The sequence below is a fragment of the Primulina eburnea genome, chromosome 14 (genome assembly GCF_022965805.1).
Source record: "Primulina eburnea isolate SZY01 chromosome 14, ASM2296580v1, whole genome shotgun sequence".
NCBI lineage: Eukaryota > Viridiplantae > Streptophyta > Magnoliopsida > Lamiales > Gesneriaceae > Primulina > Primulina eburnea.
The window spans coordinates 23,018,257-23,045,986 of record NC_133114.1 but is presented as its reverse complement, the minus strand read 5'-3'; the positions used below and the strand labels follow the sequence as shown (position 1 = coordinate 23,045,986).

The following is a 27,730-nucleotide window of genomic DNA, read 5'->3' as shown; positions in this document are numbered from 1 at the left end:
TACCCTGAGCCTGAAATCACAAATAAGATCGTTAGGAGGGGGCCAGGAGGGTGTCCTGGCGTAGCCCCTCCGACGCTTAAGTCAGTGACTGAGGATATATGGGGAGAGCAGCTAAGGGTGCTGCTGAAAACAATATATTGAATTAATCAACTGAACACTCAAACCAGGTATTTATAGGAGAATACATGGGCCCTTGATGGGCCTGTCTTCCATTTGGGCTTGGGATGGGCCAAGGGACAGTGGACCCATCCATGGGGTATCAATCATTATTATTATTTTTATTTGACATTATATATATAATCAATAAAATAGTAATAATTTATTTATATATTTAATAAATTTTATGAAAACTCTCAATGAGATGTTCCAGTTTGTTGAGTATAAACGAGTTTGATATCTCATACTAACGTCTTATCAGACGAGTTCATTTTATAAAGCTTGCCAAATACAATTTACTTGACTAGCATGATTTATAAACTAACACATTCGTCTGAGATTTATCGAGCGTACTGAAAGATAACATCTGCGAATTTCCTTACCATAAAAAAATGAAATAAATACTCATGAATTATTACATAGATATAAATATAATTGTAAAATAATTAAATAAGAGGTGCGATCGAAATTGTTGCTGCACCCTATAAAAATACAATGCGATTTAGGATTTTTTTATCGCAATTTTTCAAAAAAAATTATACGGTGCCATTCGATTTGGTGGTTGGTTTTTAAAAATATTTGATTATCCATAAATGTAATCTAAACTTTGACAACGACGTCGTCGTATCTACCACTGCAAGTTGTAAGCCCACGCAATCTCTGCCTTTCCTTTCCTATATAATAGGGTTTGTTTTCGAACTCCTGTCAAGAATTCCCTGAATAGTAGAAGAGTAGAACAGCAGAAATCCCGTTAATTTAGCATGTAATTATCAATTTATTTTGTGGGTTTCCGCAAAATGGTGGCTTCTACTTCTCGGTCGTCTTCAATCGACGGAAAATCGGACGGTGAAGGCCCTCCGTTGCCTGCTCCGATGGGCTCGATGAATGCTCCTCCTCCGTTCCTAGCGAAGACATATGAAATGGTTGATGACCCCACCACGGACAAGATCGTGTCATGGAGCGATATGAATAACAGTTTCGTGGTTTGGGACTCCGCTGAGTTTGCTAGAGAGTTGCTGCCTAAGTATTTCAAGCACAATAATTTCTCCAGCTTTGTTCGCCAACTCAATACATATGTATGATTCCTTGAAACCTGAGTTACTACTAGTTTTTGGGTCTCCATTTTTATATGTTATGATTTATTGGGTTTAATTGGTTTCTGGGAGTTTTTAGCCATTCAAGTGTAATTTCTTATATTTGGATTTGTTTGAATAATGTTTGTTATTGTTTTTGTTCATCTATTTTCGTGTTGTTATTTAGGTGATTGATTCTTCAATTATATTTTTGTCCCCCGATGGTGTATTTCTTGGCCATATTATTGGGTTTAATTTGATTCTTGGGAGTCTCTCTTTGGCCCCAGTTGATTGTTCCATGCAGTAATTCTTGGCTATGTTGTTGTTATTTGTTATAATATTTTACTTTCTTTCCCCAATTTAGGTGTTTAATAGCTCAATAATACCCATGGTTCGCGGTTGCCGAATGGAACGGTAGCTGCTGCTGCAAAGTTTCAGGCTACCGTTTTCTTTGGACCGAAATTCGCGGTCATCGCGGAACGGAACATCAATTTCGGTGCTGTCACGCTGTTGCAAAACGTTTTCTGTAATTTTTTCAAAATTTTCCTAATATTTTTCAATTAATTTTTTTTGAAATTATATAATTACATCTATTTTTATTATAAAAGTAATCCGCGAGGACCGTTCCGTGAAATGTCAATGAAACTGGAACAAAAACCTATATGACGTTCTCCGCTACCGCGACGGCGAACCATGATAACACCTGTCTGTGGAAGACCCTATTGCGCTACTTTTTTCCTTTTTGTGCGACTTTATTCGTTTCTTAGAGTTTCTTGGTTGATTTATGGTTGAGTGTATGTTGTTATTTATGTCATTTGCCTTGTGCCCTGCAAAACTCATTGACTTTAATGTTTTATTTATTTAAGATGTTTGAGTTAACTTAGGGTGTGCAATCTACTGGGTAGCTGATTCGATGTTTTACTGTATGTTGGTGTCTGCTTATATTTTGGTTAAATGCAATTTAACTTTTACAAAGGATGAATCGATGATGTGGTTTATGGGAGGAATCGAGGAACATTGAGCTGCATTGTTATGTGAGAAACTAGTATTGCTATTTTCGATAAAAATGTTTCAGATAGTTAAATGTGGGTTCGACCAGATTTATTCGTCCTAGTTGTTTACTAGGTGAATTTAGTACTACTTGGACTTTAAGGTCATGGAAACTAGCGTCTCTATTTATGAGTGTGATATGCACGTAAGCCTGTCTTTCCCCTTTTTTTTTTGTATTTTATTATAAATGTGAATCCATAAAAGAATGACAATGGTAGCTTCCATTTACTCTGAATCCAGCAGTATTTTTTGAGACCGATATGGTTTTTAAACCGTTTTTATTGAGTTCTTCCACTCGTACCTGAAGCCATAATTCTTACGTCTTAAGAACGAGTGGTTGATCTTCCAGATCTATGCGTTTTTTTCTTTGGAGAGCCCTTTAGTTTCTCCCTGGATCTAAATCTGATAACGAGGGTAAGAGATTGGAAATGTGATAACGCTTGATCTGTGGACCATAACCATTATATAGATAATGTTTATCATTATCTTCTGATATTTCTGTTTTAAGCCATCATAAAAACAGAAATTCCTAAAATAGAAATTATACTTTTGTCTCTGCACATTAAAGACCTACAACCTATAAGATACATAAAAGCCGATTAACCGAAACTTTAATCGATCACTTTAATTTGGGCTTAACCTTAATAGACACTCACAACACATAATTATTCGTATAGAAACCCATACAATATAAAATTGATCCAACAATCTCCCACTTCGGCTATATTGTAACCTTATAATTATGTTTTTGTGAAAATAATTTTGTGAGTTCAAAACTGTCGTCATTTTCCAAATGTATTTATAACCAGTTTGGTCAATCTATCATATCAACATAGGATCAAAGTATTATTCGCTACACTTGTGGTAACTAGATTCATCAATGGTCACATATGCCAAAACAACTTAATGACAGATTATGATGTGGGTGTGTAGCTGAATATTCTCAATTGACACAACACAAAACTTTTGTGTGGTAGCCCCTTAGTTAGCGGATCCACAACCATGAAGTTTGTACTGATATGCTCAATAGACAATTATCCACTCTGAAATCTTTATTTAACAACCAAAATCTCGATGTCAATATGGTTTAACTTTGTTGAGCTCCTGTTATTGGAATATAAAATTGAGGATTTATTGTATCAATCTAATCGTAGAGGTCTTTCAATACCATCAACAATGTTATATAAATTTGATGCTACACCATCAACACCTTATTAATCTCCACGAAAGACGTCACTTTGGCGAAATTTTATTTCGATCAATCCTTTTTAAAATATATATATTAACTTTATTATTATATGAATATGAGAATGTTATATAAACAATATTTATCATTATATTCTGATATTTCTGTTTAACTCATCATAAAAACTGAAATTATATTTTTAACTCTACACATTAAAGACCCACAACCTATCAGATATATTAAAACTTATTAACCAAAACTTTAATCGGTCACTTTAATTTGACCTCAACATTAATAGAGAACCCGTAATAGATAATCATTCATATATAAGCTTATACAATATGAAATTGATCCAACAATTTCTTCTTTCTTGCTGGGAGATACAGTAATATAATCAATGTTACTCTAACTACGGGATTAATTTTGAGTATTTGGCTTTTGGAAAATGCCTAAAGAATCTAGAATTTGATTTGTTTCGTGGAAGTTCTCACCAAATATGGTATTCCCATTTCTTGGAAATTTTGTTTGTGTTAGAAATTGCATGATATAGTTAGAATTGAATTGGACAACCAGGGTTTTCGAAAGGTTGATCCAGACCGGTGGGAATTTGCGAATGAGGGTTTCTTAAGAGGACAAAAGCATCTTCTTAAAGGTATTAGCCGTCGGAAACCCGCACATGGACAGGCTCAGCAACAGCAACAACCAATTGTACAGAGTTCTCCTGTTGGAGCCTGTGTTGAGGTTGGTAAATTTGGGCTCGAAAAGGAAGTTGAGAGACTTAAAAGGGACAAGAACGTGTTGATGCAGGAGCTTGTCAGGTTGAGGCAGCAGCAACAAACCACAGATGGACAGTTACAAACAATGGTACAGCATCTTCAGGGTATGGAACAACGTCAACAACAGATGATGTCTTTCCTGGCAAAGGCTGTGAATAGCCCTGGATTTCTCGCACAGTTCATGCACCAGCAGAATGATAGTAGCCGTCTTGTGACCGAAGGCAACAAAAAGAGAAGACTAAAGCCAGATGGCGTTTCAGATGACAGTTCCTTTGGCAGCTCCTTTGATCGTCAGATCATTAAGTATCAGCCTCTGATAAATGAGGCAGCAAATGCAATGCTTAAGCAAATCATAAAAATGGATTCTTCACATAAGCTAGAAACCTTCGGTAATGATTCGGATAGTTTCTTGATTGGTGATGGTTCATTACCATCTGATGAACTAGTCTCCAGAAGCTCCCCTAACCGTGTGTCTGGGGTGACTCTTCGAGAGGTGCCCTCTACTTCAGAGCTGCCATTCATGTCATCAGGTTTTCCAGTTGAATCTTTTAGTTCTGGAGTAGTACCTGAGGTTCAATCAGCCTCCCTTAGCTTGCCTGCTGAAATTTTAAGTGATCAGCATTTGGAGACGAGTTCCATTATCCCTCCGCTGGCTGATACTGTAACGCCGGAGTTCTCTGAAATCGTACCAGAAATCAATGCTAATATCATGAGAATGGAAACAGAAAATTCTATTTTCTTGGATCCTAGTAACAAAATCACAATTCCCAGTGTTGGATTTTCTAGTGATCATCAAATGGAATGGGATGAAGACGAACTCCCTGAAGTTGGAGATCCTTTCTGGGAAACATTTCTTCGAAGTCCAACTGCATTTCTGGCTGAGACTGACTTGAATTTAACCGATGAAACTCTTACTGCCAAGACTGATCCAGATTTAACAGAAGAAACTCTTTCTGGTAAGACCGATCCGATTGTGGCATGTGAAACTCTTGAGATAAGCAAGAGACAGCCATTGGAAAATGGATGGGACAAATCTCAGAACATGGTGCAGCTCACCGAGCAGATGGAGCATCTTTCATCCGATTCCAGTAGAGTTTGAAAAGGTTGTCTGTTAGTGAATGTGAACCTATAGTTTTGTGTGATTAATGAGCCTCGACTTCGCCATTGAACAAAGAAGATCTTGCAGTCTTATTTACCATTGCACATAGATGAAAAGTTGCTTTGTTTAGATGTACCATTAAACTAAACTTGTTGGTTGAATAAAAGCAGTTTGGTGGCTCAATTTGATTATTATGGCCGTTGTGCTTCACTAAATTTATTTTAACTGGCTTATAAGCTATTGTGTCTTGTTAATTAATTTATAAGCTTATAACTTGCAAAATTTTGTTTTAAAATAAACTGTACGTATTGATGATTTTGGTATTATAAGATATTTTTAATATGATAATTATATATAATACCATGAGAATTATATAATTAGTCTAATGTAAACGTAAAATATTATCAGTATAAAACTAGTCGATGGTTAAAATATTTAATATATAAACTTTTGAAATAAATAAAAATAATAATTGCTGGTTTTATTAAAAGTGTAGGAGAAAATACAAATAAATTAGATGCATGTGGCATTAAACAGATAAAAAAAGTCTCATAATCAGCCTCTAACAATTAGGGGTGTCAATTCGGGTGGTTTGAGTCGGGTTGGGTTAGTACTATTTAAAAATTGCTCAACCCGAACCCGAGTCAACCCGAACCTGAACCCAAATCAATCTGATCAACCCATCAATCCGTATAACTTGATTTTGAATTTTTTAAAGAAAATTAAATAAAATTAAAAAAATAATATTTTAATTTAAACGCATAATAACAAAATCTTCCTCGTATATATAATTTAAATTTTAAAGTCTAGTCGTAGAAAAATAAAGTATATTTACTAAATCAAATAAATAATTATTTAAAAAATAAAAAAATATTCAAAATAAATATTAAATTATGAAAATTTATAATATAAATATACAATAAATATTTTTTCAGCCATAAAATATATAAAAAAAGTACCCGAACTCAAAAACTCCAAACCCAAACCTTATTTTTTTTGGATAAAACCGTATCGAGTTGGTGAGTCGTGTATGAATTTGACACCCCTACTAACAATCATAACATTACGTCCAAATAAAAATATTTAATCATTTTCACCCCCAAAATATGCTATTGCCTAATGGCAATACTTTTATGGAGACAGGATGCTTTTTTATTTATATATATAAATGATATAAAAAATAAAATTATAAAAATAGAATGTTTTGTGATCATAAAAAAACTAGCCGCACATGTGTTGCATGTGTTATTATTATTTAAAATTTGATCAAATAATACTAAACAATTAAAACGAAATTATTTTTAATTTAGAAAAGTTGTTCGATTTAAAATGGAAGTTTTGTTTATTTTTTATATATAAAATATGAAGCGACTTGAAGAGGTTCTTAGTATGATAAGAAGGGTAATTATAGAATTAAATATTTTGGTGTCCTCTAAAGTAGTTAGTTATTCTAAATGTCTCACACTTAATAATACAGTATATTTATATATATATATTCTGATTTGTATGCACAAGTAATTTACAATAATGATCATATTTATCAATCTTAAATTAATTTTATTTTCTCTTTTAATTATATGTTATCATAATGTTTTTCATATTGTTAGGTTATAAATCTTGTCTGTCTCAAACTTCGATCGCGAGTTATCGTAGTTCATTTTTTAAATAATTCTTTTATTTGTTAATTATATGTTGTGATAATTTTTGTAGAAATATTTTCGGGTTTCCAATTAAATATAATAAATAGTAGTTTTTTTCTCAGATTATAAAACAGAAATAAGATAATATTACAAATTATGACAGTTCGAGAATCGAGATTAAAAACCCTGGATTTTCGAGATAATATTTCTAAAAATTACTAAAATACTAATTGCAGTGTAATAATAGTAATAGTAATGAAACTAATGTATAATATTCTTATTTATACTAATTCAATTTATATAATAATGATAATAATAGTAATAACTGGACAACATTACATAATGATAATAATAACACTAAAATCAATATTTACATTAATAATGGTTTTAATTATAATATTTTTCTAGTACCAATAATAAGAAAAACTAGATTTATTGTAATTATAATTATAATAGTGAGCGTAGCATTATAAAATTAATCACTAGTCTTTTTTTTTTTTTATCAAAACTAATCGAGTTTAGAACACCACTACCAAAAACCGCTCATTCAGCGATGTTTTCTAAAAAATCGATTAGCGACGATTTCTCCAAAAACCGTCGCTGATCGCCTATATATACCCCTCAATTCCGTTCTTTTTTTTTTTGCGGTTTTCGCCTTTTTTCTTGGTAAAGAAAGTTTTTTGTTTTTTTTTTCTTCAAATATCTTGATTTCTAATTACTGTAACTAGTTTTATTTGTTTAATTTTGCAGATCTGATTTTTTCGGCTTCAGCTTTCTAAGTCACGCTTCAAACAGGTTTATATATATATGTGTGTGTGTGTGTGTGTGTGTGTGTGTTCATTAGTATATATATGCATATGTTTGCGAAATATATAGGTAGCTACAAACAGGTTGACTGTCGCGACCCTTTTTTTTTTTAGGGCAGAGAAACTGTATGCTAAGTTGTCGAAATGCGAGTTCTGGTTGAAACAGGTGGTATTTCTGGGGCATATTATATCGGGAGACGGTATATCAGTTGATCCCAGTAAGGTTGAGGCAGTGATTTCTTGGCCGAGACCGACATCTGTACCAGAGATACGCAGCTTTATGGGTTTGGCAGGATATTATCGCCGATTCATTAAAGATTTTTCGAGTATTGCCAAACCGATTACACAGTTGACTCAGAAGAATGCTCCATTTGTGTGGACAGAAGACTGTGAATCCAGTTTTCTTGAGTTGAAAAAGAGACTGACCAGTGCGCCTGTGTTGACGATTCCTTCAGGCACTGGTGATTTCGTCGTTTATTGTGATGCATCTCACCGCGGATTAGGTTGTGTTTTGATGCAGTGGGGGCATGTGATTGCTTATGCCTCGAGACAGCTGAAATCCCACGAATCTCGTTACCCAATTCATGATCTTGAATTGGCAGCCATAGTCTTTGCCTTGAAGATATGGCGACATTATTTATACGGTGAGAAATTTGAAATCTATTCTGATCATAAGAGCTTGAAATATCTGTTTTCGCAATCAGAGTTGAATATGAGATAGCGGAGATGGCTAGATTTATTGAAAGACTTTGATTGTGAGATTAAATATTATCCAGGGAAGTCCACTGCAGCAGCAGATGCACTGAGTCGAAAGGTATGTGCATTATCCTTATCGACGATAGGTGTTTCGAATTTGATAGAAGACTGCTGTTTGTCTGGATTAGCTTTTGAAACAAATCGTCAGCCTATGAGATTGTGTGCTATTCGGGCTGAACCAGAGCTACTTTTGAAAATTAAAGAAGCTCAGAAAAGTGATCACAATATACAGAAATCGATTGTTATGGTCAGAACTGGTCATCAATCGGAATATCAGGTGAAAAATGACATTTTGTATGTGAATAATCGTCTGGTTGTGCCAAATGTTTCGGATTTGAGACAGCGAATACTGACAGAAGCGCACAACAGTCGTTTTAGCATTCATCCTGGCGGCAGGAAAATGTATAATGATTTAAAGACACAGTATTGGTGGAAACAAATGAAATCTGATGTGACTGAATTTGTAGCCAAGTGTCTGAATTGCCAACAGGTGAAAGCTGAAAGAAAGAAACCAGGAGGATTATTACAGAGTTTGTCGATTCCTGAATGGAAATGGGATCACATTTCCATGGATTTTGTGACACAATTACCGAGATCCTCCCGAGGTTCTGATGCGATTTGGGTCGTGATTGATCGATTGACCAAATCAGCATGCTTTATTCCATACAAGATGACCTATAGATATGATCAGATGGCCGATATTTATGTTCGAGAAGTGGTGAGACTGCACGGAGTGCCAAAGTCGATTGTTTCAGACCGTGACCCTCGGTTTACATCGCACTTTTGGCAGAGTTTGCAGCAAGCTCTCGGTACGAAGTTACATCTTAGTACCGCATATCATCCACAGACCGACGGACAGTCAGAACGGACGATCCAGACATTGGAAGATATGCTAAGAGCGGTAGTGCTTGACTTTAGCACTGGTTGGCAAGATGCATTGCCACTTTGCGAATTTTCGTACAACAACAGCTATCAGACGAGTATTGAGATGGCCCCATTTGAAGCGTTGTATGGAAAGAAATGCAGATCCCCATTGTATTGGGATGATATATCTGAAGTTCCTGAGACTGGACCTGAAATGATCAGAGATATGACTGAAAAAGTAAAGTTGATTCAAAAGAAAATGAAGGCAGCCCAGGACAGACAAGCCAAATATGCCAACCTCCGACGTAGACCGTTGATATTTGAGGCAGGAGACCGGGTGTTCCTGAAGATTTCACCTTTCAGGGGTGTTGTCCGATTTGGAAAGAAAGGGAAGTTGTCTCCACGATACGTCGGTCCTTATGAGATTCTTGAAAAGATAGGAGATCGAGCCTATCGACTTGCATTGCCGCCTTCATTATCCGGAATACATGATGTCTTTCATGTATCGATGCTGCGGAAATATCTCCCTGATGATTCACATGTTATTCAACCAGACGAGACTGAGCTGGATGAGACATTGAGTTATGTCGAGAAGCCGATCCGGATTATCGATCGTAAAGAAAAACAGCTCAGAACGAAGATGATTCCGTTGGTAAAAGTACAATGGACTCGTCATGGCATTGAAGAAGCAACTTTGGAGACTGAGTCTGATATGAGACAGGAATTCCCAGCATTATTTCACTAATGTAAATTTGGAATACATTTCTGTATATACTCCTTGTTGATATGATAGATTGCCTGTGATTTCGGGGACGAAATCGTATCTTAGGGGGGGAGAAATGTAATGCCCGGAAATTTAATCCTAGTAATCTATAATTATTGATATATAATTTGATATGATTATGAAAGGATTAATCGGGACACGAAATGATATTTTCCATGGATTGTGTACGTTTTGGGCAGAAACGTTGGCGCCCGAGCGGTAGAAAATGACTGCCCGAGCGCCAATGTTTAACTAGGAAATGTTCGGGCAGAGGCTGTGGCGCCCTGGCGGTAGATTGTGACCGCCCGAGCGCCAATGTGCAACCCGGAAAGGAGTTGGAAAGAAACTGCCGCGCTCGAGCGGTAGTTTATTACCGCCCGAGCGCCGACCCAAATTCAAGAAAAGACGACGCGTATCATTAACCGAGCAACTAGGATATATATACATATATAGGGTCGTTTATTTCAGTAAAAAGAAGAAAAGAAGATCGAGAAAAGTTCCTTTATATGTGTTGAAAATCCTTACGCCTTTTCAGAGAAATCCGTCCGTCTGAATTGTAATCCGACTTCAGTACTGTAATCCTATTGACGTAGACTACACTTTGACGTAAGTTTTGCTACGTTTTGACATGCTTTGAAATTATGTTATTGTCAGAATTTAATAGGATTCATATATGATGTTCTTGACATGTTAGACATCGTAGAATCGAAGTCAGATTAAGAAACAGACTGATTATGGAATTGTTATGAATTTTCTGGAGTATATTGATTTATACTGGACAGATTTGAATTGTGACGGGATTACGGATTGTATTGGATATGAGTTATAGATTGTAACTGTTATCTGGTGAATTGGTATTGACGGGGATATTAAAAATTGTACCGTTATACCATTGATTTTGAATTAAATCCAGATTGATCAGATTATTATGGAATTGACTGGTATATTGATATGAGATTATTGATATTGTCAGTACCAGACAGATTGTGAGTTCAGGACTTTGACTGAGCCAGAAACCGACGAAAGAAAGGTATAAGTCAATGTGGTATTGGGAGATGGACTTGAGTCGGTTTAGACTTGGGTTTCCCTAAATCACATACTTTACTTTGTTGCATTGATACTTGCATTGATTGATTGATATACTTGTTTTCTTGAGTTATAGATTACAGGTATTAGAAGAGTAATCTTATGACAGAAGTGCCGTTAGTGGTGGGATCACCACGGGCACATTGCACGATGTCATAAGATGGTGTATTGGCGGTTGTGCCAAAGACTGTCACTGGATGTTTGGCTATCGATGTGGATAGGATGGTGGCTTTTTCTATTACTGTTAATCAGTATTGTATCGATGTGGATAGATTAGTAGCTCTTCTATTACTGTTAATCGATGTCATATTGATGTGGATAGAATTAGAGTTGCTTCTATTACTGTTAATCGGTACTATATTGATGTGGATAGAATAATAGCTTCCTCTATTACTGGTAATCGATACCGTATCGATGTGAATAGAACTGAAGTCTTTTCTATTACTGTTGATCGATACCATATCGGCGTGGATAGAACTGGAGTCTTTTCTATTACTGCTAGTCGATATACGCATGCCAACTTCTGGAATCGGGATCCCTAGACTAGGATTGAGTCTAGTCTGAATGATGTAGCTACGAGTATTGTCGACAGTTTGATATTGATTATGTTTCAGACTTTGTTACATATATCTGTTACCTGATTACATGCTTTATATTGTTTATATGATTGCATGTTTCGTTGATTTATACTGGGATTATATTCTCACCGGAATTATCCGGCTGTTGTCTTGTCTGTATGTGTACTTGACAACAGGTGGGACAGGATCAGGGTCCAGGAGATGAAGAGAGAGATCGTGATTAGAGTGGTGGCACCGGACTTGGATTAGAGATAGGGTTGAACAGTTGATAGTAGTTGTCAAACCCTAGGTTGAATAAATGTGTTGTAATACATGACTTGTATTTTATATACTGATATGTATATATGTTTTAATTTCACTACGTTCCGTATTTAAAAAAAATAAAAATTAGACCCTGTTTTTAATTGATTAATTAGTCCCAATTATGATTAAGAACTTGATTAGCGTCCGGGTCCCCACAACAGGTGGTATCAGAGCGATAGATCCTTTAGACTGAGATAGAAGCTAGTGAGCGGGGTAGATTGATTTTCTTTCCTGCTTTTGATTGCTAGCATGGTTCCTGTTTTAATATATGCTACCTGAATTATCTGATATTGATATGGTATTGTATATTATTGGAATGGATCAGCTGTAAGATGATCCGAGGGGGATTGAAACAGGATTATTGTTGGAATTGCTAACCCTTTTGGTTATCAGATATGCCTCCGAGAAGAATGCCAGAACAGGGGAGTACCTCAAATCCTCCCATGGATGTGACACCAACAGCAATGGAGAAATTGCTGAAAAGATTTCAGTCATTCCATCCACCGACTTTGAAAGGAACGGAGAATTCCGTAGAATGTGAGAGTTGGTTGGACGATATTGAATCGTTGTTCGATTCTTTGGAATATACTGAGGAAAAGAGGGTGAAACTGATCGGACACCAGTTGCATGACGTTGCTAAACACTGGTGGAACACGACAAAACGGGCTTTGGAATTACGAGGTACGGCTATTACCTGGAATGTGTTTAAGACTGAATTTTATCTACGGTTCTTTCCAGTTTCATATAGGAAGGACAAGGGAGCCGAGTTTGCAAACTTGAGACAGGGCCAGTTAAACATTGAGGATTATGTGGCTAAGTTCTCTACTCTGCTCCGATTTGCCCCTCATGTGGCTGGGAGTGATGAGGCCGTTGCAGACCAGTTCATAAATGGTCTAAATCCTGAAATCTTTACCCTGGTGAACACTGGAAGGCCAAACAATTTCACTGATGCTCTGAATCGAGCTAAGGGAGCCAAAGCCGGATTGATAAGACAGAAAGAGGCTTCGTTTGTGCCTTCAGTACCGAGTTCACAGATGCCTTCACCATTTCCCCGATTTGAGAGCGGCAGTGGCAGTGGGAAGAAAGACTTCCTGAAAGCTAAGGGGAAGAAATTCAAGAAAGCTGGAAGTAGCTCCTCTAGTTCGAGTGGCTCTAGACAGACTAGTCAGGGCCAGAGTTATACAGGACCATACTGTAGCACCTGTGGAGGGAGGCATTCCACCGAGCAGTGCAGAGGAGTGTTCGGCAATTGCCGCATCTGTAAACAGCATGGACACTTTGCCCGAGTGTGTCCACAGCTTGATGCTCAGGGAGTCCAGGCCGCTGAGTCATCTGGATCAGTGGCTCAGACAGGAAGACGATCTTCTGCCGTTCATTCCTTTCAGCCAGCACCGTCTACTCAGTCACAGCAGAGGCCAGGAGGGAGCCAGACAGCGAGTCAGCCTCCTCGACAGCAGGCCCGACTATTCGCTTTGACTGAGGAGCAAACACAGGATGCACCTGATGATGTCGTGGCAGGTAACTGTTTTATTTCTGGTTATCCTGCATATGTGCTGATTGACACTGGTGCATCGCATACTTTTATTTCTGAGAGGTTTGCATTGAGTCATGCGTTACCTATTGAGTCATTGTCTACGGTAGTGTCTGTCTCTTCTCCATTAGGGACAGGTGTGATGTTAGTGAAAACTGTTAAATCTAGTATACTGCAGTACGATGGGCATACGATTGAGTTAGACTGTATTGTGCTTGGGTTATCTGACTTTGATTGTATTATCGGTATCGATATGTTGACCAAGTACCGAGCTACAGTCGATTGCTTCCACAAGATAGTTCGATTCAGACCTGAGATGGCTGAGGAGTGGAAATTTTATGGTAAGGGTTCTCGTGCCAGAATTCCTTTGATATCTGCAATGAATATGACACGATTATTGCAGAAAGGAGCGGATGGATTCCTGGTATACTCAGTTGATTTACTGAAATCGAGCCCATCATTGGCGAACTTGCCAGTGGTGTGTGAATTTGCTGATGTCTTTCCAGATGAGATTCCTGGATTGCCTCCGATTCGAGAGATAGACTTCAGCATCGAATTAATGCCAGGAACAGTTCCGATTTCTAGGGCTCCATACCAGATGGCACCGATCGAATTAAAAGAGTTGAAAGAACAGTTGGAGGATTTACTGGCCAAGGGATATATCAGACCGAGTGTATCTCCTTGGGGTGCTCCCGTACTGTTCGTGAGGAAGAAGGATGGGTCGATGAGACTTTGTATCGACTACCGGCAACTGAATAAGGCAACGGTAAAGAATAAATATCCATTGCCTCGTATTGATGATTTATTTGATCAGTTGCAGGGTTCTTCGGTGTATTCCAAGATCGACTTGAGATCTGGATACCATCAATTGAGAGTCAGGGACTCTGATATCTCTAAGACAGCATTCAGAACCAGGTATGGACACTATGAGTTTATTGTCATGCCTTTTGGTTTGACGAATGCACCGGCGGTATTTATGGGATTGATGAACCGCGTCTTTCAGAAATATTTGGATGATTTCGTTATCATATTCATTGATGATATATTGATATATTCAAAGAATATGATTGAACATGCTAATCATCTGAGGACTGTGTTAAGAATTTTGAGGGCAGAGAAACTGTATGCTAAGTTGTCGAAATGCGATTTCTGGTTGAAACATGTGGTATTTCTGGGGCATATTATATCGGGAGACGGTATATCAGTTGATCCCAGTAAGGTTGAGGCAGTGATTTCTTGGCCGAGACCGACTTCTGTACCAGAGATACGCAGCTTTATGGGTTTGGCAGGATATTATCGCCGATTCATTAAAGATTTTTCGAGTATTGCCAAACCGATTACACAGTTGACTCAGAAGAATGCTCCATTTGTGTGGACAGAAGACTGTGAATCCAGTTTTCTTGAGTTGAAAAAGAGACTGACCAGTGCGCCTGTGTTGACGATTCCTTCAGGCACTGGTGATTTCGTCGTTTATTGTGATGCATCTCACCGCGGATTAGGTTGTGTTTTGATGCAGCGGGGGCATGTGATTGCTTATGCCTCGAGACAGCTGAAATCCCACGAATCTCGTTACCCAATTCATGATCTTGAATTGGCAGCCATAGTCTTTGCCTTGAAGATATGACGACATTATTTATATGGTGAGAAATTTGAAATCTATTCTGATCATAAGAGCTTGAAATATCTGTTTTCGCAATCAGAGTTGAATATGAGACAGCGGAGATGGCTAGATTTATTGAAAGACTTTGATTGTGAGATTAAATATTATCCAGGGAAGTCCACTGCAGCAGCAGATGCACTGAGTCGAAAGGTATGTGCATTATCCTTATCGACGATAGGTGTTTCGAATTTGATAGAAGACTGCTGTTTGTCTGGATTAGCTTTTGAAACAAATCGTCAGCCTATGAGATTGTGTGCTATTCGGGCTGAACCAGAGCTACTTTTGAAAATTAAAGAAGCTCAGAAAAGTGATCACAATATACAGAAATCGATTGTTATGGTCAGAACTGGTCATCAATCGGAATATCAGGTGAAAAATGACATTTTGTATGTGAATAATCATCTGGTTGTGCCAAATGTTTCGGATTTGAGACAGCGAATACTGACAGAAGCGCACAACAGTCGTTTTAGCATTCATCCTGGCGGCAGGAAAATGTATAATGATTTAAAGACACAGTATTGGTGGAAACAAATGAAATCTGATGTGACTGAATTTGTAGCCAAGTGTCTGAATTGCCAACAGGTGAAAGCTGAAAGAAAGAAACCAGGAGGATTATTACAGAGTTTGTCAATTCCTGAATGGAAATGGGATCACATTTCCATGGATTTTGTGACACAATTACCGAGATCCTCCCGAGGTTCTGATGCGATTTGGGTCGTGATTGATCGATTGACCAAATCAGCATGCTTTATTCCATACAAGATGACCTATAGATATGATCAGATGGCCGATATTTATGTTCGAGAAGTGGTGAGACTGCACGGAGTGCCAAAGTCGATTGTTTCAGACCGTGACCCTCGGTTTACATCGCACTTTTGGCAGAGTTTGCAGCAAGCTCTCGGTACAAAGTTACATCTTAGTACCGCATATCATCCACAGACCGACGGACAGTCAGAACGGACGATCCAGACATTGGAAGATATGCTAAGAGCGGTAGTGCTTGACTTTAGCACTGGTTGGCAAGATGCATTGCCACTTTGCGAATTTTCGTACAACAACAGCTATCAGACGAGTATTGAGATGGCCCCATTTGAAGCGTTGTATGGAAAGAAATGCAGATCCCCATTGTATTGGGATGATATATCTGAAGTTCCTGAGACTGGACCTGATATGATCAGAGATATGACTGAAAAAGTAAAGTTGATTCAAAAGAAAATGAAGGCAGCCCAGGACAGACAAGCCAAATATGCCAACCTCTGACGTAGACCGTTGATATTTGAGGCAGGAGACCGGGTGTTCCTGAAGATTTCACCTTTCAGGGGTGTTGTCCGATTTGGAAAGAAAGGGAAGTTGTCTCCACGATACGTCGGTCCTTATGAGATTCTTGAAAAGATAGGAGATCGAGCCTATCGACTTGCATTGCCGCCTTCATTATCCGGAATACATGATGTCTTTCATGTATCGATGCTGCGGAAATATCTCCCTGATGATTCACATGTTATTCAACCAGACGAGACTGAGCTGGATGAGACATTGAGTTATGTCGAGAAGCCGATCCGGATTATCGATCGTAAAGAAAAACAGCTCAGAACGAAGATGATTCCGTTGGTAAAAGTACAATGGACTCGTCATGGCATTGAAGAAGCAACTTGGGAGACTGAGTCTGATATGAGACAGGAATTCCCAGCATTATTTCACTAATGTAAATTTGGAATACATTTCTGTATATACTCCTTGTTGATATGATAGATTGCCTGTGATTTCGGGGACGAAATCGTATCTTAGGGGGGGAGAAATGTAATGCCCGGAAATTTAATCCTAGTAATCTATAATTATTGATATATAATTTGATATGATTATAAAAGGATTAATCGGGACACGAAATGATATTTTCCATGGATTGTGTACGTTTTGGGCAGAAACGTTGGCGCCCGAGCGGTAGAAAATGACCGCCCGAGCGCCAATGTTTAACTAGGAAATGTTCGGGCAGAGGCTGTGGCGCCCGGGCGGTAGATTGTGACCGCCCGAGCGCCAATGTGCAACCCGGAAAGGAGTTGGACAGAAACTGCCGCGCTCGAGCGGTAGTATATTACCGCCCGAGCGCCGACCCAAATTCAAGAAAAGACGACGCGTATCATTAACCGAGCAACTAGGATATATATACATATATAGGGTCGTTTATTTCAGTAAAAAGAAGAAAAGAAGATCGAGAAAAGTTCCTGTATATGTGTTGAAAATCCTTACGCCTTTTCTGAGAAATCCGCTCGTCTGAATTGTAATCCGACTTCAGTACTGTAATCCTATTGACGTAGACTGTTATGTGTCGTTTTTACGTGTTTTATTGCATTGGTTTAGTTGTGTTTGCATGGTGCATGTATGCATTTCGTTTACTTTCTGTTCATTTTAGAGTAAATATTTGCATTTTATCCTATCTCACTCGGGCGTGATTAATTTGCAGGAAAAAAGGCCGGAACAACCAAAAATCGGAGCCAAGTGCCAAGTCAAGACAAAAAGGACAGAAGGATTGGCGCTCGGGCGGTGAAATTCTACCGCCCGAGCGCGAGATGAAAGCCCCAAAGGAACTTCGACAGAAAGGTCGGCGCTCGAGCGGTAGTTTTCTACCGCCCGAGCGCGAATGCTGCATATGCCAAGGAAAGTTACAGAGAATGTGGCGCTCGAGCGGTACTTTTCTACCGCTCGAGCGCCACCTATTTTTGGAAAGTGTTATTCGCGATTTCTTGCCTGATTTGATGATGGGGAACGATATGGTAAGTCTTGGGGACGAATTGGGGGGATGATTCAGAGATTTCAGACATATTTTGAGAGCCAAAAAAGGGATTTTGGAGAACTTTTGCACTTGGATTGAAGATTCGACGGTTTCTGGGCATCGTTCTTCGCAGATTTCGTCACGCCTAGTATTTCTAGTTTATTTTCCTTTGTTTAAACATTGTTTTGCTTATTTTAATTATGAATTCTAGTAGCTAACCTTCATATTTGTTGGGATTAAAGGGGATCCTACCCCAAAATTTTAGTTGATTAATTCATATTTTGAGTTGTGCTTTATTCTTGATTACACTACGATTGTTATTGTGTCGTTTGAGCGTAGCTAACTTTTACGACGATTTTATATCACGAGTGAGTTCGAGAGAATAACTAGTGATAGGATCGAGTAGTATAATCTGCGGATCTACAATTTGCATAGACATATGAAATTGGATACGTGCCGATAGTCATAGTCCTTAGGGTCGAAAACTAGGGGATTTCATCAATCGAAATGCGGTTCATTCTTGATAAATGATTAAAGACATTTAATTACTTCATTGAGTGAATTAGTTTGGCATAGCTCGAGATAGTGTGTTCAATTAAATAGGAAATCCTGTCGGAAGCGTAGAACACAATCGAACGAATTAATTAATTAATAAGGGGTAGGTGAACCAGAATTCCCAACAAATTCTTTTATCATTTGAAATTTAATCCATTGATTTAGCATTCATATTTTATCATTTAATCTTTGAACTTGTTTATTTAATTTTCTTGCATTTTAGTAGTTATAAACAAACAACCAAACTTCGTCGCTAAAGTTTCAATAACTAAAATAATACTTGTTAAATACAGTCTCCAGTGGAACGATACTCGTATTCATATACACTATACTATTACTTGACATCGTGCACTTGCGATTACATTTTGAGCATACAAAATCATATTTTCTTGGGGAATTCATAGTTCAAGTTTTGCTCGATCAAGTTTTTGGCGCCGTTGCCGGGGACTGTTAATCTACAATTATATTCTTAGTTATGTTCTCTAGTGTATTTTATTTTTACTGAACTAACACTCCATATTTTGATTCAGATATCTCTTCCGGTGCATGCCAAAGTCACTTGACTTGTAGCTTGAGTGTGACCCTGAAATTGAAAGGACTTTCTGCAGGCGAAGACAACAGCAAAGACTTAAGGAACTGATGGAGAGGCACGAACAAGAGCAGGAGGCAGAGCGCCAAAACGAGAGACGAATTGAGATGCCACGCCGCATACCCATGTTAGAGTATGCCCAACCTTCTTTGGATGGTGCACGCCCCAGCATTGTGAGGCCGATTGTGCAGGCAAACCAATTCGAAATAAAACCAGCCATTATCCAGATGATTCAGAACACCGTCCAATTCGGAGGAACTGCTGTGGACGATCCAAACACACACATCGCGGATTTTCTTGAGATTTGCGATACCTTTAAATTTAATGGAGTTTCTGATGATGCTGTTAGACTGCGTTTATTTCCTTTCTCTTTGCGTGATAAAGCTAAAGCTTGGTTGAATTGTTTACCTGTAGGTTCGATCGCTACATGGGAGGACATGGCGAAGGCGTTTCTTATCAAATACTTTCCTCCATCAAAAACCATGAAGCTGCGAGCTGACATTACAACATTTGCTCAGTTCGATCAAGAGTCACTATATGAGGCGTGGGAGCGTTTCAAGGATCTATTACGAAGATGCCCACATCACGAGTTACCACTTGGGTTAGTCGTTCAAACTTTTTATTACGGTTTGCTTACTCCTAACCGTACTATGATAGATGCTGCAGCGTGTGGGAACCTATTGAGGAAGACTGCGGAAGAAGGATATGAGTTGTTGGAGGAGATGGCTGCTAGCAGTTATCATCCTCAATCTGACAGAAACAACCAGCGGAGAAGTGCAGGAGTGCACCAGGTAACTGATTTTTCTGCTATTACTGCACAACTTGATGCTTTAAACAGGAAAATAGATGGCTTGAACTTGGGTGGCACGGCTATGCGTTTGCAAGAGGTATTCTGTGAGAAATGTGGAGGTGAGCACTATGTGAAAGACTGTCAAGATGACAATCCATTCTATGTGCCCGAAGGAGCACCTGTGCATCAAGTGGGAGTCCAAAACCGTCCACGGAATGACCCTTACTCAAACACATATAATCCTGGGTGGAGGCAACATCCCAACTTCTCATGGGGCGGTCAAAACAGTCAGAATAGGCCGCAAGGAGGACAACAATATGGGAAACAACCGATGTACAGATCCGATCCTCCTAGAGAAGAAAAGTCCAACTTGGAACAAATGATGTCTAAGTTTATCTCATCCACTGAAACTCGACTCCAAAACCAAGATGCATCAATAAAGGGGCTCGAGAATCAAATTGGACAGTTGGCCAAGATGATAGCAAGTCGAGAGCCGGGCACCTTGCCAAGTAATACCGAGACTAATCCTAAAGAGCAAGTAAAGGCCATTGAGTTGAAGAGTGGAAAGATTTTGGAGCCTAGAGAGAAAGAGAAAAGCCAAGTACCGGATGAGCAGGCTGAGGCGTCAAAAGTTAAGTCATCTAACTCTACACCAGCACCCACGGCACATCCTAGGATTGTTATTCCCCCGCCTTTCCCTGCAGCATTGAAAAAGGCAAAACTAGATGCACAATTCGGTAAATTTCTTAAGGTGTTTAAAAAATTGCATATCAATATTCCCTTTGCCGATGCTTTAATGCAAATGCCTAGTTATGCCAAATTCTTGAAGGACATCTTAGCTAACAAGCGAAAATTGGAGGATCACATGACAGTGAACTTGACTGAGAGTTGCTCTGCTTTGGTGCAAAACAAAATCCCACCGAAACTAAAAGACCCAGGGAGTTTTTCTATCCCTTGCATGATTGGTGATGTTGTTTTTCGTAAAGCATTGTGTGATCTTGGTGCAAGTATTAATCTGATGCCCTTATCTGTTTTCAGGAAACTCGGATTAGGAGAGCCTAAGCCGACGAGGATGTCTTTACAACTGGCTGACAGGTCTGTCAAGTACCCCCGCGGAGTGATTGAGAATGTGCTAGTGAAAGTGGACAAGTTTATCTTTCCTGCGGACTTTGTGGTGCTTGATATGGATGAGGATGAGGAGATGCCTCTGATTTTGGGTAGACCGTTCCTTGCGACTGGCAAGGCACTGATTGATGTGCAAGAAGGGAAGTTGCGATTGAGAGTGGGCGACGAAGAGATTACTTTTGATGTGTTTAATGCACTTAAGCACACACTGCATTCTGATAGTTGTTTTAGAATTGATGCGTTTGACTCTCTTGCGTCTAACTATGTGCAGGATGCTCTTAGGGACCCTTTGGAGGCCACTATCGATACTGAATTGGGAGAAGAGGAATTGGATGAGGAAAGAGCCGAAATTGTGGCACACTTTAATGCCAACCAACCATGGAGAAGGTCAATGAGGATGCGACTAGAGGATCTGGGAGAACGAAGAGATTTGACCCCTCAAAGGTCAAGCATCGAGGATCCCCCAACACTTGAGCTGAAGCCGTTGCCTCCACACCTCAAGTACGTGTATTTAGGTGAGAATAACACTTTACCTGTCATTATTTCTGTTGCTTTGACAGATGTGATGGAGGACAAACTGTTGGAAGTATTGAAAGCACACAAGGGTGCATTTGCATGGAAGGTGGCGGATATCAAAGGGATCAATCCATCAGTCTGCATGCACAAGATCTTGATGGAAGAGAAGTACTCACCTCGTGTGCAACCTCAGAGAAGATTGAATCCTAAGATGCAAGAGGTAGTGAAAGCTGAAACGATTAAGCTTCTCGATGCAGGTATTATCTACCCTATATCTAATAGTGCATGGGTAAGTCCCGTTCAATGTGTGCCAAAGAAAGGTGGGATTACTGTTATCACAAATGAAAATAATGAATTAATACCCACTAGGACTGTTACGGGATGGCGTGTGTGCATTGATTATAGAAAATTGAATGATGCCACCCGTAAAGACCACTTTCCCCTTCCCTTTATCGATCAGATGCTTGAGAGGTTAGCGGGTCATGAGTTTTATTGCTTTTTGGATGGGTATTTGGGGTACAACCAAATTATGATTGCGCCGGAGGACCAAGAGAAAACCACTTTCACTTGTCCTTACGGCACTTTTGCTTTTCGCTGCATGCCGTTTGGTCTCTGTAATGCCCCTGCCACATTTCAACGTTGCATGACCGCTATATTCCATGATATGATAGAAACTTTTCTTGAAATTTTTATGGATGATTTCTCGATATTTGGTTCTTCTTTTGATGATTGTTTGCAGAATCTGACGGTAGTGTTGAGGAGATGTGAGGAGACAAACTTGGTGCTTAATTGGGAAAAATGCCACTTCATGGTACAAGAGGGAATTGTCCTAGGGCACAAGGTTTCGGGGGACGGAATCGAGGTGGACAAGGCGAAAGTTGAAGTGATTAAGAACTTACCACCTCCGGCGTCCATAAAGGGAGTTAGAAGTTTTCTAGGCTACGCCGGTTTTTACCGACGTTTTATCAAAGATTTTTCTAAAGTTGCCAAACCTCTATCTTCTTTACTCATGAAAGATGTATCCTTTAACTTTAATTCTGATTGCTTGCAGGCATACGAGAAGTTGAAGGAGCGCTTGGTGACGGCTCCTGTCTTGGTAGCACCGGATTGGGATCTACCTTTCGAGATCATGTGCGATGCTAGTGATACTGCGGTAGGTGCTGTCCTCGGCCAAAGACAGAACAAGGTATTCCACACTATATACTATGCAAGTAAGACCTTAGATGAGGCACAATTGAATTATGCTACCACCGAAAAAGAGTTACTTGCAGTAGTGTTTGCACTTGACAAGTTTCATGCATATCTTGTTTTGTCTAAAGTCATTGTCTACACTGACCACTCTGCACTGAAACATTTACTTGCGAAGAAAGATGCAAAACCACGCCTACTTCGGTGGATTCTATTGTTGCAAGAATTTGATTTAGAAATAAAAGATAAGAAGGGTGTTGAGAATGTGGTTGCAGATCATTTATCTAGATTAGAGTGTATTTGTAATGATTCTGTTGATAATGCTATCGATGATTGGTTCCCGGATGAGCAACTATTTGAGGTGAGAAATTGTCCATGGTATGCAAATTTCGCTAACTTTCTTGTCACAGGCACACCTCCACCGAACCTATCTTTTCACCAACGAAAGAAATTCTTTTCTGACGTGAAATACTATTTTTGGGAGAAACCGTTCTTGTTTAAGATTTGTGCAGATTCCATGATAAGACGGTGTGTTGCGGAGGAAGAGTTTTATAAGATTCTCAACCATTGCCATGACCGTGAGGTAGGTGGTCACTTTGGACCAACGAGGACGGCATCTAAGGTACTCGAATGTGGTTTTTATTGGCCAACCCTCTTTAAAGATGCTCGTTCTTATGTGCTACATTGTGATAAATGCCAACGGTCAGGTAACATCTCTAACCATCACGAAATGTCTTTAAATAATATCATTGAGTGTGAGGTTTTTGATGTATGGGGGATAGATTTCATGGGACCATTTCCTAGTTCTTTCACAAAAAAATACATTTTGGTGGCGGTGGATTATGTGTCTAAGTGGGTAGAGGCGGAAGCATACGCCACTAATGATGCTCAAGTGGTTCTAAGATTTTTGAAGAAAAATATTTTTAACCGCTTTGGAACACCACGAGCTATCATTAGTGATGGTGGCACTCATTTTTGCAACAAACTCTTTGAAAAACTTTTAAGCAAATATGGTGTCACACATAAGATCTCTACCCCTTATCACCCCCAGACGAGTGGTCAGGTGGAAGTGTCGAATCGTGAGATTAAGCGAATCTTGGAGAAAGTAGTAGGTGTCAGTAGGAAAGATTGGTCGGTGAGGTTAGATGATGCTCTTTGGGCGTATAGGACTGCTTTTAAAACACCTATCGGCACTACACCGTATAGGCTTTTGTTTGGTAAAGCATGTCATTTACCTGTCGAGTTGGAGCATCGTGCATATTGGGCAACAAAAGCGCTGAACTTTAATTTTACTGATGCAGGTGAACAGCGTTTGCTTCAATTGGACCAATTGGAGGAGTTCCGGAATCAGGCATATGATCTTGCATTGTCATACAAAGAGAAAACAAAGAAGGCTCATGACAAGAGGATCATCGAGAGAGAATTCAAAGAAGGCGAAAGTGTCCTACTCTACAACTCCCGGTTGCGACTGTTTCTCGGAAAATTGAAGTCACGATGGTCTGGTCCATTCGTGATCGCAAAAGTTTATCCATCGGGAGCTGTAGAATTGAAAGATGGGAAGGACGGGACATTCACGGTCAATGCCCAGCGCCTCAAGCACTACATGGGTGGCACAGTTGAGCCACAACTTGGAATCACACGGTTCCAAGATCATCTGAACTGAGACGGACCGACAGTCAAGCTCTCGACTATAAATTGAGAACTATTCTTTTTTCCTTCATCTTGCATTCAATTTGATTTTAGTGTAATTTTATGTTTTTTTATACAAAAAAAAAAAAAAAAGTGTGAATTGTCCCGAGAGCTCGGCGCTCGGGCGGTAATTTATTACCGCTCGGGCGCGAAGTTCATACAAATGTCCAGAGAGCTTGGCGCTCGGGCGGTAATTTTTTACCGCTCGAGCGCGAACATCTGCCTCTGAAATTTTTTTCCCGAGGACTCGGCGCTCGAGCGGTAATTTTTTACCGCTCGAACGCGACTGCCTTTTAAGTCGCGAACCCCTTTCCCCCTTTCATTTTCTGCACGCCCCTACCCTCAAAATCCCTAATTCCTCTTCACTCTCTCCCTCAATTTTTGTGTGCAGGTGGTCGATTTCTTCTCCAAACCTCGGCAAGGCGACTCTTCTTCGTAGGAACACACGCCTAGTTCATCAATCGGGTCTTTGCTCCGGCCATCGTCTTCCTCTTCCATCCTTCCACTCCTATGGCTCCTAAAAGACAAAAAGGTAACCCCGGCTCTTCTTCATCGTCTCCCGCGTTTGATAGACATCGTTTTATTAGTGTGGAGGCTAGGGCTCGATACGAGCATGCTAAAATTAATAGGAATCCTATAGCCGAGCGGGGGGTTCGGAAACAATATGAGGACCGCCAATTAGATATTCTTGTCGATATGAGCAGGCGTGGATGGGACCAATTCTGTGATCAACCTCATGCGGCGGTAGTCTCGTTGGTGCATGAATTCTATGCTAATGCCCCCGAGGCGCGTGATGGTAGGGTGTTTGTTCGGGGAAAACATGTATCGTACGACGCGACTAAAATCAATGAACTCTTGGGGACTGCCGCGGTTGACGATTCTCTCTACGAGGCAATGGCCGTCGACCCGAACTATGATTTAAGTCTCGAAACCCTTTGCCATCCGGGCGCAACATGGAAACCGATGGGCGGACCGCCGAGTTGTTTTGAGGAGAGATATTTGAAAATTGAAATGGCTATTTGGTATCTGTTTGTGGCGCGACGAATGATGCCCGTCTCGCACAAGAGCGAGGTTCAGAAAGAGCGGGCGATACTGCTGTTCGCTTTGGCCAGCGAGTACCCAATCGATGTGGGCAAGCTTATCAGTTCTCAGATTACTATGAGTGCTCACAACCGGCATATCGGGCTCTTTTTCCCCACCATCATCTCTGAATTGTGCGCCGGGGCAGGAGTCGTGTTTCGTGATGATGAGGAATGGTTGCAGCCTATGAAGGCTATTGTATGGATGACCTCCAGCGGAAATGCGCCAAACGAAACATTGACTTCCCAACTCCGGCCGAGAACACGGGTGGACCCAGCACTGCCGCCCCACGCCGCCTACCACCACAACCCCGCAGGCGAACGACGAATGATAAAATGGATGAAAATCTAGCCTTTCAAGCTCATCAGGGCCAGTTCAATTTGTACGTCGCAGACCATTTGTCTCACCTGGACTACATGATGCGCTCGATGCTTGTGCACGGGGGCGTGGACCCGTCGACCATTCCACCGACTCCGATACCCCCTCCCCCATTCCAGTTCCAGTATGATTATTCTCAACATGGGAAGGCCGCAAGAGTGCCACCGCCGGAGCACGAAGAGGACGACACTTGATTAGGGGAGTTTACTGTTTCCCCTCTTTTGCACATTTATTTTTTATTATTTTGTTTTCTCCTTTTAGCTGTTTCCTGTTTTCTTTTTCTTTCTTTTCGTTGTTTCCGCCTAGCATGTTTATTCGTTTTCATGTTTATTCGTCTGCATTTGTGTTTGCATGCCTATGTTTTAGTCTTCTGTGCAATGGGGACATTGCACACGTCTAGTATGAGGGGGTGGGTAGATTGTTTTGGTTGTTTAGTTAATTGGTTTAGTTTCGTCGCATGTCTTTCGCTTGGGGTCGTTTATGGTGAGAAGACATCGTTATGAGCCAATGATGATTTGAAATGATAGTTACAAAGGTATTGATTGGGTCACTTCGTGAATGATACTCTTGATTGTTAAAGCATGAATTTTGGTGCAAAATTTGAACTTTTTGAGCACACATGTGTGGGGGCTGGAATTTTGTAGGAATAATGGTGAAATTTGAAAGTTTTGTGTGGTTAACTTGAAAGACACCATTTATGAGTTGATTTAGCATGTCAACCCGTGAAAATGAGTCGCTAACTGGGACCTTGAATGCGAAAAATGGATCTGCCTTGAACTTTACATTTACCTCCGGTCCAATGCACTGAGTTCAAATATCATACTCCTAACCAGCTATAATCCAAAGTCATATATTCTTAGCCTAGGGAGTACATGTGTGAAAATTGTGCATCAACATGTTGAAATGACAAAGTTTCTTGCAAAAAGAACTTTGAGTAAAAAGGAAGATGTAAGGTGAGGGGGGAGCCGAAATAAAGAGAATGAAATTCTATTCCTAGGCTAAAAGTTGGAGATGTAAGGAGACGAGGAAAGTCAGACGAAAAGTCTTGACGATTGCACAATGAAAATGATCGGTGTACTCCCAACTTGTAGCCGCTTGAGCTTATTTTCCTTCTTTTCGACACCCTTATCTGCACTTAAAAGTTGAATAAAGTTCAATTTATGGCTAGTGATAAATGGACACGGGGATGCATGCTAGTAAGACTCGTATCGAAGTGTTAATTGAGTGACTCGCATGATTTGATAATTGATCTATTTGAAGTGCGAATGACTAGACCCATCATGACACACACACACGTTCAAATTAGTGTCAAGATTTATGTGTAGATGAGAATGAGTACTCGTTTGTGATTTGACTGGATTATGATTTGTATGTACGGAAGTTCACTGAGGCATGATCATAAAAGTTGTCAACTCACCATTGACATTTAATTGTGTTGGCTAGTCCTGTTTGAGTCTTTTATTTTCGTTATGTTTGTTTAAAATCTCGTGCTTTAACCTATTTTGCTCGAGGGCGAGCAAAAGGTTAGTATGAGGGGGTTGATATGTGTCGTTTTTACGTATTTTATTGCATTGGTTTAGTTGTGTTTGCATGGTGCATGTATGCATTTCGTTTACTTTCTGTTCATTTTAGAGTAAATATTTGCATGTTATCCTATCTCACTCGGGCGTGATTAATTTTCAGGAAAAAAGGCCGGAACAACCAAAAATCGGAGCCAAGTGCCAAG

The 27,730-nt window shown here is 39.7% G+C and overlaps 1 protein-coding gene and 1 non-coding gene across 2 annotated transcripts; one reads left to right on the top strand and one right to left on the bottom strand.

Moving 5' to 3' along the window:
* Positions 1-784: 784 nt before the first annotated feature.
* Positions 785-5,534, top strand: LOC140811516 (heat shock factor protein HSF8-like). The gene is made up of 2 exons (XM_073169444.1): positions 785-1,232; positions 4,039-5,534. The coding sequence occupies exons 1-2, from the start codon at positions 954-956 to the stop codon at positions 5,338-5,340; spliced, it is 1,581 nt and encodes a 526-aa protein (XP_073025545.1). The 5' UTR covers positions 785-953; the 3' UTR covers positions 5,341-5,534.
* Positions 5,535-19,724: 14,190 nt separating this feature from the next.
* On the bottom strand, positions 19,725-19,830 carry LOC140813414 (small nucleolar RNA R71). The gene has a single exon (XR_012113948.1). It is a non-coding gene; the product is annotated as a small nucleolar RNA R71 (small nucleolar RNA).
* Between the last annotated feature and the right edge of the window lie 7,900 nt (positions 19,831-27,730).

Excerpts from the sequence above, each read along its gene's own strand:
- LOC140811516 (XM_073169444.1), top strand. The coding sequence starts at position 954 with ATGGTGGCTTCTACTTCTCGGTCGTCTTCAATCGACGGAAAATCGGAC. Across the intron at positions 1,233-4,038 it reads TTCGCCAACTCAATACATAT|GGTTTTCGAAAGGTTGATCC; the intron begins GTATGATTCCTT and ends TTGGACAACCAG.